The sequence below is a fragment of the Trachypithecus francoisi genome, unplaced genomic scaffold (assembly GCF_009764315.1).
Source record: "Trachypithecus francoisi isolate TF-2019V2 unplaced genomic scaffold, Tfra_2.0 Lachesis_group1, whole genome shotgun sequence".
Taxonomy (NCBI): Eukaryota; Metazoa; Chordata; class Mammalia; order Primates; family Cercopithecidae; genus Trachypithecus; species Trachypithecus francoisi.
In genome coordinates this window covers 108,746,844-108,762,352 of record NW_022681454.1, presented here as the reverse complement: position 1 = coordinate 108,762,352, position 15,509 = coordinate 108,746,844, and the positions used below count along the sequence as shown (strand labels likewise).

At 41.0% G+C, this 15,509-nt stretch overlaps 1 protein-coding gene across 1 annotated transcript in view; it reads right to left on the bottom strand.

Annotated features, from left to right (window-relative positions):
* FAM241A (family with sequence similarity 241 member A) overlaps positions 1–6,689 on the bottom strand; it is a 42,110-nt gene extending 35,421 nt beyond the window's left edge. The window contains exon 1 of the mRNA XM_033215010.1: positions 6,324–6,689. Within this exon, the coding sequence (XP_033070901.1) occupies positions 6,324–6,476 (153 nt within the window). The 5' untranslated portion in view covers positions 6,477–6,689. The remainder of the gene's footprint in view (positions 1–6,323) is intronic.
* Between the last annotated feature and the right edge of the window lie 8,820 nt (positions 6,690–15,509).

The window sequence follows — 15,509 nt, the reverse complement described above, 5'->3', positions numbered from 1 at the left end:
TTTAAAATACAGGTTTCAAGCAAATAAACAATTTTAAACTATCTATTGGAATATCTATTATCAGAGTAATTACTTTTGACAACTCAAAGGACTTTAACCCTTACATATTTTGAGTATTGTTTCTCAACTTTGGCACTATTGAAATTTTGTGCCTGACAGTACTTCGCTGTAGGGGACTATAGCATGATAGGATGTTTAGCAGCATTCCTGGCCTTTTCATATTAGATGTCAGTACCACCCCCTTAGTCTCAACAATAAAAAAATGTCCAGACATTGTCAAATGCCCCCTGTGGACAAAACGCCCCCAGTTGAGAACCACTGATTTAGAAATTCCAGTCAGGATGACTTAAAAAAAATGAACAAAAGATGCCTATCAAATACAAAATTATTCCCTGAGTTACTCTAGTGACTGGATGTCCTTAGGAACAAGATGAGATTAAGTTAGGGCAGAATTCATCTAAGTTAATAGCACTTGTTACAATATTGCTTGCAAACTGCTTTTAAAATATGTGCAAGGAAGTGAGTATAAGCTAGTATTTAGTTTTGAACTACACAATCTAAATAAGGGCAGAAAATTTGTCAGACTGTTCTTCCATCATGTAATGTGCTTTTTGTATTTACGAAACAAACAAAAAACACTAGCTTTGGTGTTCAGAAACCTGGGTTCTAGTCTGCTCTAGCATGAGTTAGCTGTAGGACCTACAGCAAATAATGTGGACTAGGGAACAACTATTGGCTTCTCATATTTTACCAAGAGTTTAAATATACACTTCTAAGAAAATAGTTACACAACTTCATATGTATGTATTACTGATACTATGTTGAAGGGCAAGTGTGGTGAATACAGTATATTGACTTGCTTATTCTCCATTCCCTTGCCAAAATGTGGTCCATGGGCACAGCATCAGTATCACTTAGGAGCTTGTAGAGATGCAAAATCTCAGACCTCACTCCAAACCAACTGAATCAAAATCTGCATTTAATAAGAGATGATTCCTATGCACATTAAAGATGAGGAATACTTGTGTCAGTTTCCATTGCTATAAAAAAATCAGACACAGATAATATAGCACTGGATAATTTATAAAGAAGAGAGGTTTATTTGGCTCATGGTTCTGCAGGCTGTACAGAAAACATATTGCTGGCATCTGCTTCTGGTAAGAGCCTTAGGAAGCTTACAAGCATGGTGGAAAGTGAAGGGAGAGCAGGCAGTGTCACATGGCAAGAAGGAGGGAGGGAGGGAGGGAGGGAGGGAGGGAGAGAGAGGGAGAGAGAGAATAAGAGGTTCCAGATTCTTTTAAACAACCAGATCTCGTGTGAACTAAGTGGGTGACAATTTACCTATCACCAAAGGGATAGCACTAAGCCATTTATGAGGGATCTACCCCCATGATCAAAACACCTCTCACGAGACCCCACCTCCAACACTGTAGATCACTCTTCAGTATGAGATTTGGAGGCAACAAACATCCAAACTATATTAACACTATTCTATTCTGCTTTTCTCCTAAGGTGTTTTTCTAATTGCAAAGGCTGGAAAACTTAAAATTGCCTTTCTCAGATTTTGTTTCAGTTAGGACTTTGGTTCAAAATTAGGTCTAACAGCTAACACTCACATGCTAGCTATGTGCCAGAGACTGCTCGAAGTACATCTCACGTATTATTAACTCATATAATCCTTCCAATAATCCTCTGAAGTTGATACAATTATTTCCATTATGCAGACGCAGAAACTGAAGCCCAGAGAGGTTACTTGCCTAAAGTTACAGTCAATAAAAGGCAAACCCAGGTATCCCTGATCTGGAATCTGTACTGTTAATCATATTTCTATTGACAGATAAAAAGGCATGGGCCCCCTCACTGACCCCCCATTTTGTTTCTTTTTTACAGCTCATCTCATGGAACACACTTTGGCAAGTGCTGTTACAGAAGTTCCTTCATTTATTTACTTAAATTTATCTATGAGCCAGCATTGTTCTGAAAGTTCTAGGCATTGCAAAAGGCAAGAAATAGAAATGAGACATTGTCATTTGAAAGGAAGCAAAATCATTCTTATCTATAAACTGGATAATTATATACCTAGAAGATGCAAAAAATCAAGTCTAAGAGATACACTAGTATTTATTAGTACCAGTATAAAAATTTAGAAAGGCGGCCAGTAAAAAATGAAATACATAAAAGTCAATAGCTAGACACCAGAAATAAATGATATGGAAAAAGTCCTTTTCATAATACCAACAAAAATAAAAAAACTTAATATAGACTTTAATATAATTCTTAATACGATAAAAGATTATACAGCATGATTTATAAAAGAAAGCTTGAAGCAACTTCAATGTGCGGTGTTAGGGGAATGAATTATTTGGCAGTCCTAAAGAGAGTTTTCACATAGAATTTCCATAACATGGGAAAATGACACAACCTTTTGTAAAAGAAGACACAAAATTCTATTTATATTAAAACATGTTAAAAATACGTGTGTGGCTGGACACAGAAGCTCAGACCTGTAATCCCAGTACTTTGGGAGGCTGAGATGGGAGGATTGCTTGAGGCTAGTAGTTTGAGATTAGCCTGCGCAACATAGCAAAACCCTATCTCAAAAAAAAAAAAAAAAGTGTGTATATATGCATATACACATAGACAAATGAATATACTGTAGTAATACCAAATGTTTCATATTTGATATCAAAATATTATTCAGTGGGATTTCAAAGGCTTTTTTCTTCTTTAGATCTTTTTATAATTCTAATTTTCCAAAGCACACATTACCTTTATAATCATAAAGATGTTAAAGCTAGAGTTAATAATTCTTTTTTTTTTTTTTTTTTTTTTGAGACGGAGTCTCGCTCTGTTGCCCAGGCTGGAGTGCAGTGGCCAGACCTCAGCTCACTGCAAACTCCGCCTCCTGGGTTTACGCCATTCTCCTGCCTCAGCCTCCCAAGTAGCTGGGACTACAGGCGCCCGCCACCTCGCCCGGCTAGTTTTTTGTATTTTTTAGTAGAGACGGGGTTTCACCGTGTTAGCCAGGATGGTCTCGATCTCCTGACCTCGTGATCCGCCCGTCTCGGCCTCCCAAAGTGCTGGGATTACAGGCTTGAGCCACCGCGCCCGGCCTAGAGTTAATAATTCTAAAGTGAATCTAAGGATAATGGGACTTCCCTATTCTCTAGGTAAGAGGGTCATGTTAGGTTATTTCAGATTGTAAGAGACCTGTACATTGTGCCACATCTAATCAGATGCTATTGACACTTAAGATATATAATAATGGACTGGAAATGTTTAGCCTTCCAGCTATGCATCGAGGCACAGAAATTCTTACGTAAAGCCACCTGGCATTCACCCTCAGGAACATACTTGGATCATCTCTCATGCACACAATTACCAACATATATATGGAATAGCTATGTCCTGTCTCTTCAGTTCCTCGGGCATTCCTTGAAATTCCTTCTTTCCCTTGCTTCTCTCTCTTTAGACACCTGATCCTACTTCAAACCTGGCACAGTTTCTTCATCTATGGGACTTGATTCATTCTCCCAATGCCTTCTTTCTTAAGTGACTTGATTTTAACCAGGCCTCCTTTGTCAGTCGCCCTACCTGGAAAGACTCAGGCCAGAAGGACAGAGGAACCTTCATTTTTTGCTCAAATGGAGTAGCATCTAAGGACAAATTGTAAAAAATGATGCAGACAATATCTTAACTAGTAATAAAACACCTATGTTAATACTAGCATTTCAGTATTATATGAAATAAATAACAAAATAAAGATACATTTTGTTCTGGTATTATAATAACAAGCTGATCGAAGAGCCTTCCAGGTTAAGGAAAAGGAATTTTCCTTTCAGATAGAAGTTGAAAGAAAAATCAGTGAAGGAAGGGATGTATGTGGAGGAGGCTTTAGCTTGAGAAATAGCCCAAGAAAGAAACCTCCATCAAATTATCAGGAAAGAGCAAACTCTGTGAGGGGAATAGAAATAGAAAGGGACTTAATACAGAAAATTAGGTGTTGACAAAATCACTAAAAGAGTTAGAGGAGCACAAGTCAGGTGCCTCTGGAGTTACTGAGTTCAAGAGCATACAACCATAGCTCTTTTCCGGGTTAGAAGGAGCGCCTCTGCTAGCTCCTGCCTCTAATTTCCTCTCAATATCCATGAGGCTATCCATGACTCTGGAACACCAAGTGAGCGTGCCAAGTAGAAAAGACGGCAGGAAGATGGCCTCTGTCTCATTTCCAGCTCATTAGTTTTCGTTCTGTTTCTGTTTATATCATTGTTTTCATGGAAAAGTTCACTTTAAGTTCTAAATCATTAACTTAGAAACCAATCTTTCAAAAATATTCCATTTGTAATCTGGCGTCCTTGTATCCTTAAAACAACCAACAAGACAAACAAAAATCATCTCCCTAAATAAAAGCTAAATAAAACGAGTCATTGGGATATGTTCCATTGTTGTTAATTACATTTCTCCCTCAAATATCTTTACACATGTAATGCATAACAGTTTTACATTTACAGGACCTGAAAAAAAACAGCAAGGCTTTATGATAATATTACCAAGAAACGATTTATCAGAAAAGTTTGCTTTTTACACCAATGGGTTGGGTTGCACCAAGTTTTTGCTTATTTTTGGCTTCTTGACAAATTCTTCTTTGGTGCTAACGTAGTAGGTAATGCCTATCTCAGAAGTGATTTTCAATTATTGTGTATGGGGGCTTCGAATACATTAATAAATTTTGAGGCAAAAAGAGAATGATAAAAATAACACTTCAAAGGAGTACAGGAAATGAACTTTCATGACCTTCAATGAAGGAGCAGGTATGCAAAGTGATACCTGTTTTCTAAGATACACATTTCATTTTTTGTTTTATCTTTTTACTTTGTAACATAAGCAATTCTGTGCTATTAGTGATGTCTACATAATCATACTAATGAAGTGCACAGAAGCTTAAATGAAGTATTTTATATGCTCCCTTACAACCATTTGAAAATTTACTTTGGAAACCCCTGCTCAGATGCAACCCCTCCCCACCCCCAAAGGAATTCTTGTGCTGTCTTCTTCACTTTTCCAGTTGAGCAATTTAAGCGAGAGGAAACCAAGCCCTTGAGCAACTGAGTACAGTTAACGGGAAAAACTACTAGGAAGGGAATCAGAAGAACTAGCTACCAAATTATTTGCTTGAGTCATTTTCTCTTATATTGTCACAGATGAAAAATTACACTCCACGTGGTGATCAAACCTAACGCTAAGGCATATTTTGTGTGCTACACAGTGTTACTGTTTCCTAAGTAACCTATTGAAACAATATAAGGTATACATCTATTAACGCATTTAGTGATGATACTGGAATTTGTGAAATGTGACAGAAAGGATAAATGAAGAAAGATGAGGAGAGACAGTCATTAATTGTTCTAACAGTACAGGCTGTAATAAAGGCCAATAATCATTTGAATTCCTGCTCCTTAACGTGATTCTAAAGATCAGCTTACCTCAGGTATTTGGAAAGTCTAAATACTGTATTTGCTGTAGAAAATTCATCCAACATACAATTCAATTTTAAAATCAAACCTTTTGCCTAATCTTTAAGATATCTGATGTTATAATGCCCATTATCACACTTTATTTAAATGATATCAAACAGCGAGTTTAAAAAATTACCCAACTTCTCTTTTCCCTTATTATGGCAGGCCTCTTATACTTCTCCTTAGTATAATACTAACCGAAAGCAATATTCTTGCCTCTCCACTTTTTAACTGAAGCTTTGATCTCATCTGTGTTTATGTGAAGAACTTGCTCTGGGAGAGTCCCTGTCAAGACATCCATTGTAACACCCGCTCCTACTCATGCTTTCAGCGCTGCCCTTGGACGGAATCCACCCACACCTTCCAGACACGCTAGGTGTGGGCTCAGAAACGCAAGATGGAGGGCGGGAGGGGAGTCCCGGCGCAAGGCACGGATTCGAAGTTGAAAAAGAAGTGTTGACAAGTGAGGCTTTTAAATAAATCACCGCTATGGAGGGCATTTCCTCCGAGCCCTGGGCGCCGGCCTGAGAATCCTCTGCCGGACGCCAGGGGACTGGCCACGCTGACCCCGTCAGACACGCGACCCCGGGGCGGCGCTGGCGTCCGCACTCGCGCGACCCCGCGGCTCCTCCCGGGAGCGCCGTCTAACCGCTCCCGGCGGCGGCTTCCCAGAGAGCAGCGGAGCCAGTGCCCCACGCGGGGCAGAGCTGCGGCGCGGCCCGCGGGCCGGGCCCCTTCCCTCCACCAATGGGCGGGGCTCGCGGCCCCCGACCCTGACGCTCCGCCGCCGCCCCTCCCCGCGCTCACCTGCTCGTTCTCTTTCAGCCGCAGTCCGCGCCGCCGCGGGCTCGCCCCGGGATCCCGCTCGGTCCCTGCCGCCGCCTGCTCCGCCAGCGCGTCCCCGTCCTCGTCGCGCTCCCAGCCGTCGCCGCCCCGCAGCAGCTCCCCGACTGAGCACATCCCGCCACCAACTCCTGCCGCCCGGGACAGCCGCCGGAGGACCACGCCGCGACGCACCAGGGAGCGCCGCCGCCCGAGGGCTGCCCTGGGATCCGTCGTACCCGCCGCTGACAGGAGCCTCCGGAGCGCGCCCCGCCGGCCTGGGCGCCTGAAGTACCAGCCCGGCCACTCCTGTCACTGGCTCGCCCAACCCCCGGCCGTCGGGGCGGAGCCATACAGGGGAGGGGCCAAGACAGGGGGCGGGGCCAACGAGGTGTGTGTGTTGAGGGGGGTGTGTGAGAGATTGAGAGGCCGACAGACTGAGAAGAAGGGGGTTGTGTGAAAAACTATGGACATAGACTGCATGAGGGAGATTATACACGATGAGAGAGGCTGTGTGTATGTATGAGGGACATTGTGCGTGTGTAAGAAACCATTAGTGTGAGAGAGACGTTGAGCGTCATTTGTGCGTGTGAGAGAGATTCTATAGAAAAGAAACTGCATATAAGAGATTCTATGTACTTTGGGAGGCCGAGGTGGGCGGATTGCTTGAGCCCAGGAGTTGGAGACCAGCCTGGGCAACCCCGTCTCTACTAAAAATACAATTAGCCAGGCGTGGTGGTGGCATTTTGGTTCCAGCTACTCAGGAGGCTGAGGTGGGAGGATCTCTTCAGCCCGGGAAGTCGAGGCTGCAGTGAGCAGAGATCACACCACTGCACTCCAGCCTGGGTGACAGAGCCAGACCCTGTCTCAAAGAGAGAGAGAGAGAGAGAGAGAGAGAGATTGTATGTGTATGCAAGAGACTGTGAGAGAGAGAGAGTGTATGAGGGAACAACAGAGAGATCAAGTGTGAAAGAGAAACTAGTGTGAGAGAGCCAGTAGATATATTTAAGAGAGAGTGCATTTATGTAAGAGATGAGTGTGTGTGGGTTTGCATGTGAGAGAGAAACACACGTACACCCAGTTATACTCTCCAGCAGGGTCCCCCGTTCTTGCCTGAGTAGCTGCCCATCCTTTTCAAGGAACACACATTTCACTGTCCCTCTTGTTCCTTTAGCCTCCTTTCCTAGTGTCTCACTGAAGGTCTGTGTATTTGTCCCTTTCTGTGGAGTGCTTCCTAGTGTGTGTACTTTGTTGGAGCCTTGGGTCGTTTGATGGTGTATCAAATGGTGTATCTTTCTATAACTGAGTAATAATACATCTTTCTTAGTGGGTGGTAAGGGGAATATATCCAATTTGTAATTCTTTTTTGTACTACCCTATCCATTTTGTTCAAGGAAAATGGAGGGGTGTTTAAATAAAATACCGTATTTTTTTCTGTGTGTGCCTTATCTGTACATTGAGAAGACGATGGGTTATTGTATAGGTAAAATATCAGAAAAGTAAATATGGAAAGTAAACATGTGTACACATGGAGAAGAGTAAGAGTTATTTGGGACCTTCTATTAAAATGTTTTCAGGCTCAGAAAAGGAATTAAAATAGGCAGAATCCCATAGGCTTATTTTAAAGACCTGTTTCCTGTTGTCTGTAGTCAGCTCTCAGAGTCTTTCTCACACACCCACAATCTTTCATACACACAATCTCTCTCATACACACATGATTTCACATACATATAGTTTGTCTCATATATATACAACCTCTCGCACACACCATCTCTCACACATAGTTTCTCACACACGCCCTCTCTAATTGTCTCTTCCACAAACAGTCTCTAGAGGCCAGAAAATACGCTGTTGGATATCAAAAATTAGAAAGAAAATGAATCTGGCTCATTCCCTTTCTTAAAAGTCTTTAAAACCCCAGAAGAGAATATTTAATATTATATACGTATAATCAGAAACAAATGTCACCGTGGGGACCCAGTAGACTCTCTGATGGCCTCATTGTTTTTCCCCTAAAGACAACATTTTCATTCTTGGAATTTTGGTTTGGCTATTAGTAGTGTTTCTTATAAAAACCAACTTTTTTTTTGACTGGGCGCAGTGGCTCACACCTGTAATCCCAGCACTTTGGGAGGCCAAGGCAGGCGGATCACAAGGTCAAGAGATGGAGACCATCCTGGCCAACATGGTGAAACCCCATGTCTACTACAAATACAAAAATTAGCTGGGTGTTGTGGCACACACCTGTAGTCCCAGTTACTCAGGAGGCTGAGGCAGGAGAATCACTTGAACCCAGGAGGTGGAGGTTGAGTGAACCGAGATCACGCCACTACACTCCAGCCTGGTGACAGAGCAAGACTGTCTCAAAAAACAAAAAATAAAAAAAAAAATCAACTTTTTTGGATAAAACTTTAGAATTATATTCAGCAAACCAGAGAACATCAACTCTTTATCGCCAACCCCATGAACTAAGGCACATTTTGAAGTTCTCTCTTGTGGCATTCAGTAACTTTATAAGTCAAACAACTATGCACTCTTCAATCAGGCTAAAGTGAGCAGAAATTCTGTATATATAAAAAGACTCAGAAGTCACAGAATATTTATATAGCCGGGCAGGTACAATACAGAAGTTAACTTTGTTCAGCTTAGGGGACAAGTCTTAAACAGTCCTTTAGAGGGCCGGGCGCGGTGGTGCAAGCCTGTAATCCCAGCACTTTGAGAGGCCGAGACGGGCGGATCACGAGGTCAGGAGATCGACCCATCCTGGCTAACACGGTGAAACCCCGTCTCTACTAAAAAATACAAAAAACTAGCCGGGCAAGGTGGTGGGCGCCTGTAGTCCCAGCTACTCGGGAGACTGAGGCAGGAGAATGGCGTAAACCCAGGAGGCGGAGCTTGCAGTGAGCTGAGATCCGGTCACTGCACTCCAGCCTGGGTGACAGAGCGAGACTCCGTCTCAAAAAAAAAAAGTCCTTTAGAGTATACTGTCTGGTCTTTGTAGATTCCAACTTCTTGATTCTTTGAGAAGTGTATTCAGTTTTTTAGCAGATATTTATTGAATGCTAATAGGCCTTAGGCCCACTCTAAGTCCCTATTCTCTTATTGAATGCTACTAGGCCTTAGGCCCAGGTCTAGGTCCCTATTCTTGTGAAGCTTCATTTTAATCCAATTCTTGTGTTATTTTCTTGGCAGAAGTCAAAAACTTTCACCAAAGAGTAGCCAGAATCCTTGGATCTCCACCTAGGACTGAAGACAGAACCTTTCCCCCCCCCAATATCATTTACCTTTAGTTTAGTGAGTGAGTTCTTCTTTAAACTGTTACTCTTTTGTTCATAGAGTCTGGTTTTTCCTGGAGATCTGGAGAACCACCTCTTTAAATAAATCTAGCATTTTACATAAAAGACATTATCCAGATTACATCCTAATCTTAGGGGAGACGAGAGCTATTTTCACTCTGCTGCACAATGTGAAAAATATACACATAAAGCTAGTACTGCCGGTTTCCCAAGGGAAATATAAGATTGTTATTACCTAGGCAACTATAACATGTTGGTCTCAAATCATATGTAGTGTTTTTTTTTTTTTTTTGGTTTGTTTGTTTGTTTTTTGACAGAGTCTCACTCTTCCGCCCAGGCTGGAGTACAGTAGCGCGATCACAGCTTTCTGCAACCTCCTTCTCCCAGGCTCAGGTGATCCTCCTGCCCTGCCTCAGCTCTCTAAGTAGCTGGGACTACAGGTGTGTGCCACCATGCCAGGCTAATTTTTGTATCTTTGTAGAGATGGGATTTTTGTCATGTTGGCCAGGCTGGTCTCGAACTCCTGCGCTCAGGTGATCCACCCACCTTGGCCTCCCAAAGTCAAATCATATGGAGTTGTGATTTTATTAGTGTATTTTGTGCTTTCCCAGAAATTAATAAGTGGCAAGAAACAGATGCATGTCTAAGGAATGGCCTGTCTAGTGCAAATGTGGTTTGTGCAGTTGCTATGGGAACAAGGACTTTTAATCCTTCTCTTTCATGCCTTTATTATTTTTCATGTTCTTCTTATTTCATTTGTACATCTTTCCAGAGGGAGAAACGAGCAAATCAGAGAGTTCTGGACTCAATTGGTAATATAATCTTAGAGAAACAAATGCAGTTATTTGTGGAAACTACCCAAAACTTCATTTGTCGGTTTGATTTTTGACACGCTATAATGTTACTCTAAGCTTCCTATATTCTTTAATTTTTCTCCTATGATTTTCATCTGCTTCCTTTCTATTTAGCATGGCACAGGGAATTATTTTTGAGATGTTTGGAATATGAACCAAAATTCCAGGAAACTGTATGGTTCTTGCACAATTTATGTAAATTTAGAGGAAAGGAAACTTGGAGAACCCTCACTTCCTTTAGTATTCTTTCAGTTTAAGGAAGCTCTATCAGCTAAAACAATGCTCTATTAATGCTCTTTCCTTCCCAGACAGTCCATTCTGATTGGGAGAAGGAAAAATTTGCTCTTTCTGTTGGAATTAATTTTTGTTTTATTTTTTGAGACATTTAGAGTCTTGCTCTGTAACCCAGGCTGGAGTGCAGTAGTGTAATCTCGGATCACTGCAAACTCCACCTCCTGGGTTCAACTGATTCTCCTGCCTCAGCCTCCCAAGTAGCTGGGATTACAGGCGTGTACCATCACACCGGCTAATTTCTGTATTTTTAGTAGGGACGGTGTTTCACCATGCTGGCCAGGCTGTTCTCAAACTCCTGACCTCACGTGATCTGCCCGCCTCAGTCTCCCAAAGTGCTGGGATTACAGGTATGAGCCACTACGCCTGGGTTGGAATTAATTTTTATTCTCTCTGCTCTATTAACGTTCTCCAGTGTGATTTTGTTGCATTCAAATGTACTGCTGAGTTCTTTCCTTACAGTAGGAAGGTAGATTAACAGTTGTTTTATTAAAAAAAAATAAAGTATTGAGAAGGCTATTTAAACTCATTGCTAGAGAAGAAAGTGGAAATATAGACAATTATTAAGCACTATTTAATATCTGTTAGTAATTTTTAAAATGTTGAATAAAACCTGATGTGAACAATATTTTAGAGAGATGTTTAAACTCAGGCATTGCTAGTAGCTCTGAAAGCTGATAGCATTCTTTTGGCAGTACATACTCAGAACCACAGAGATATCTGTACCCTGTGGCCTACTAACTCCAGTACTAGGAAAGGATTAAAAAAGGGGTGGGGTGGGGGACAGAGAGATGTTGTCCCAAAGGTACAAAGTTTCAGTTATATAGGAAGAGTAACTTTTTGAGATCTATTGCATAGCATAGTGACCATCGTTAATAATAATGCATATTTCAAAACTGCTAAAAGGGTAGACTTTGAATGTTCTTACTACAAAAAAAAAAAAAAAGATGATATGTGAGCTGATGGGTAACTTAATTATCTAGATATAATCTTTCCACAATGTATACATATATCGAAACATCACATTGAACCTTGTAAATGTATACAATTATTATTTCAAATAAAAATGAAAATTAAAAAACAAAAATGGAAAAAGGTCATTTGCATAAAGGTGTTCAAGGCAGAATTAGAGTGAAAAGCTGAAAGTAGCCTAAATTCTTCCTGTAAGAAAATGCCTAAGTAAACTGTGGTATACCAACACAAATATGTAAAGCCTTAAAATGGTAAAAATTTTATATCAATGTGATAAACATTTAAATAACGCTAAGTGAAAAAGTGAAGATTGATAGGAACAGAGCCACTCAGTTATCCTGTACCCTAGGAGCCAGGCAGGTAAAAAGAGTAATTCAGGACTTAGCTTCTCAGCTGAGGAAATAAGTCTCACAGAGGTGAAATTATGTGAACAAAAAGATCAAATTTGGAAGAGAAAATTTTAAAATGGCTTTTTGGACAATGTGACTCTGGGGGATGTGTTTCCTTGTAAAATTAATTTTAATGTTGTAATTTAAAAATAAATCATTTAAAAAGATCTATATCTGTTTTTCTTGTAAAATGGGATTGCTGGCACCCAAAGTCTGGTTGATTCAACTTCATAGCTGAAAGTTCTATTACCTTTTGTTGAATTATTTAGTTCTTGAATGGGTTTGGATCTTTTATTCATGCTGTTCTCAATAATTTAGAATCTTAGAGTTGGAAGGAATCTAAGAGGCAGTTTAAAGTAAGCTATCACCCAATGTAGGGATCCCTTCTATAACATTTCTGGTAGATGGTCACCCTTCTTCTGCTTGAAGGCCTCCAACTATGGGAAACTCATTACTTCATGATACTGCCTATTCAATTACCAAATAACTAATACTAATTGTTAGAAAGTTTATTGTATCTACTGAATTGAATCTGTATCCTTATGTCCTCTGCCTCTTGGTCCTAATTAACTTCTGAAGTACAAAAGAACAAATTAATCTTTTTTTTTTTTGGTGACAGTCCTTTCAATTTTTGTTGTTGTTGTTGTTTGTTTGTTTGTTTTGAGACGGAGTCTAGTTCTGTTGCCCAGGCTGGAATGCAGTGGCATGATCTCCGCTCACTGCAACCTCCGCCTCCCGAGTTCAAGCGATTCTCCTGCCTCAGCCTCCTGAGTAGCTGGGACTACAGTCGCCCGCCACCATGCCCAACTAATTTTTGTAATTTTAGTCAAGACGGGGTTTCACTGTGTTGCCAGGCTGGTCTTGAACTCCTGACCTCATGATCCGCCTCAGCCTCCCAAAGTGCTGGGATTACAGGTGTAAGCCACCGCACCTGGCCTCAAACATTTTTTAAAAGTGATTTTGTCTTCTCTTATACTTTATTCTTTTTACTGTTATTTATGGATAAATGTTGGGGTTTGGTATTGTTATCTGTACCTACTTTTTTCTTTTAGGCAAAGCTCATTTATTATTCACAGATGAGCAGTAAGGTGTACCTACTTCTTTGTTAACAATACCCCAGCTTTTCTTATTGACCAATCTCTCTCCCACTCCCAGCTGTGATTAGAATGGAGAATGTGGCTTTTACTAAGTGAATTAAATGCATTTTACTCTCCCCACCTCCCACGGCCACTGTGATTGGTTCAAGAATAGGCACAAGTCAGGCCAATCAGGACCAATAAGACTCAATTTGGGGACTTTTGTTTGTATTATAAGAAAAGTATTGTCTACAGGATTGGCCTGTGGTGGTATGAGCTTGGAACTGCAGGAGGACGACCATATAGGGCATAAGAATGAAGTCAACCCAGCAGAATATGTGATTGAGAGATGAATATTTTTAGCTAGCTACTCCAAATATTAGAGCTACACCTGTATGCTTTTTTCAGTTATGTTAGCCCATAAATCTATCACCATAATGTTGTCCCCAGTTTTTTTCATAAGCCATGTTGAGTTAGCTCTTCATCACTTACTAAAGGAATCAGAATGATATAAGCTCTAAACTGGGATACAGGAGAAATGACTAGTTCTGCCACTCTCAGGCTGCAGAAATTTGTGCAGTTTATTTAAAATCTCTGCTATTGAATTTCATAGTGAGTAAAATGAGCAGGCTGAACCTGACAATTTGAAAAATCTCTCTCTCCTTTAAAATTCGATGATTTTGGCCAGGTGCCGTGGCTCATGCCTGTAATCCCAGCACTTTGGGAGGCCGTGGCGGGCGGATCAAGACATCAGGAGATCCAGACCATCCTGGCTAACACAGTGAAACCCCGTCTCTACTGAAAACACAGAAAAATTAGCCGGGCGTGGTGGCGGCCGCTTGTAGTCCCAGCTACTCGGGGTGGGGGCTGAGGCAGGAGAATGTCGTGAACCCAGGAGGCAGAGCTTTGCAGTGAGCCGAGGTCGCGCCACTGTACTCCTGTCTGGGTGACAGAGCAAGACTCCGTCTCAAAAAAAAAAAATTCTATGATTTCTATATGACTTTTCTCGTAGATCCAATCTGAGTGCCTTGGCTGCTATTCTTTTCATTTATTCCAATTAGTGAAGTTGTTCTGATTGGACATACTAATTCTCAAAAGTGAAAGGATAGAAGAAATTTTTCTTATGCTGTGTCTTAATCATCATAATTAAATTATCTAAGGTTATTTTTGCCAACACCTCCCCAAAGATCTTTAACATGTTTTGATGCACATATAAGTTGTCCTATTATAATTCCAAGGTATCTATTATTTTAACACTCTGCAATGAGAAAAACCCTCTTTACTCAGTGAAAATTAGGTCTATTACATTTTTGCCTCCACATTTTTATTCTGAAAAAATTCACACCTTCAGAAAGGTTGCAATAGTACAGTGAACATTCACAGAGTGTTCACCTAGAATGTCCAGTTGTTAATATTTTTCTTTATTTGCTTTCCTGTATATGTTTTCCTGGCTAAGCCTATTGAGTTGTTTTTAAATTGAGATGGGGTCTCTGTCACTCAGGCTGGAGTGCAGCGGTGCATTCTCAGCTCACTGCAACCTCTGCCTCCCAGGCTCAAGCAATTCTCATGCCTTAGCTTCTTGAGTACTTGGGACTACAGGCAGGCGCCACCATGCCCAGCTAATTTTTTGTACTTTCAGTGGAGGTAGAGTCTCACCATGTTGTCCAGGCTGGTCTCCAACTCCTGAACTCAAGCTATCTGCCTGCCTCAGCCTCCCAAAGTGCTGAGATTTTAGGCGTGAACCACCACACCTGGCCTTCAATGAGTTTTTAAAAATAGTATATATGAAGAGAATCAAGAAATTCTGGAAGGAATGCTACTTTTCTCTGGGAACATTTAGAAGGATCTAGAGAAATGAAAGTGGAACAGTGTAGCAGTTAACAATTCTAAGACTTGAGACTTGACTCTGCCCCTAGATTCCAATCCTGGCTCTTTCTAATCCTCAGTTTTTTTATTTGCAAAATAACGGATATTATTAGTATCTAAGTTTATACTAAAAATGTGTTGGTTAGCATTAATATTATGTGAATGCAGCTGATAGCATGAGGTATGCTTAGCTTTCTCATTGCCTATGGGAAATCTGTTATCTATGCTCTGCAAATGAGCTTGGATCTTGGGTTTCCTCACATAGTAAATCACTTAGTGGTTGACTTAAAAGGGACTGAAAAAAGCTGAAACAGAAATTAAAGAATTCTGTATGTATCTCCAGCTGGGCAAGAAATCAGACCCCAAATAGTATCTGCCAATACGGTACTAGCAGATGTAAGCCTAGATACGGAGAGGCAGATGGGTT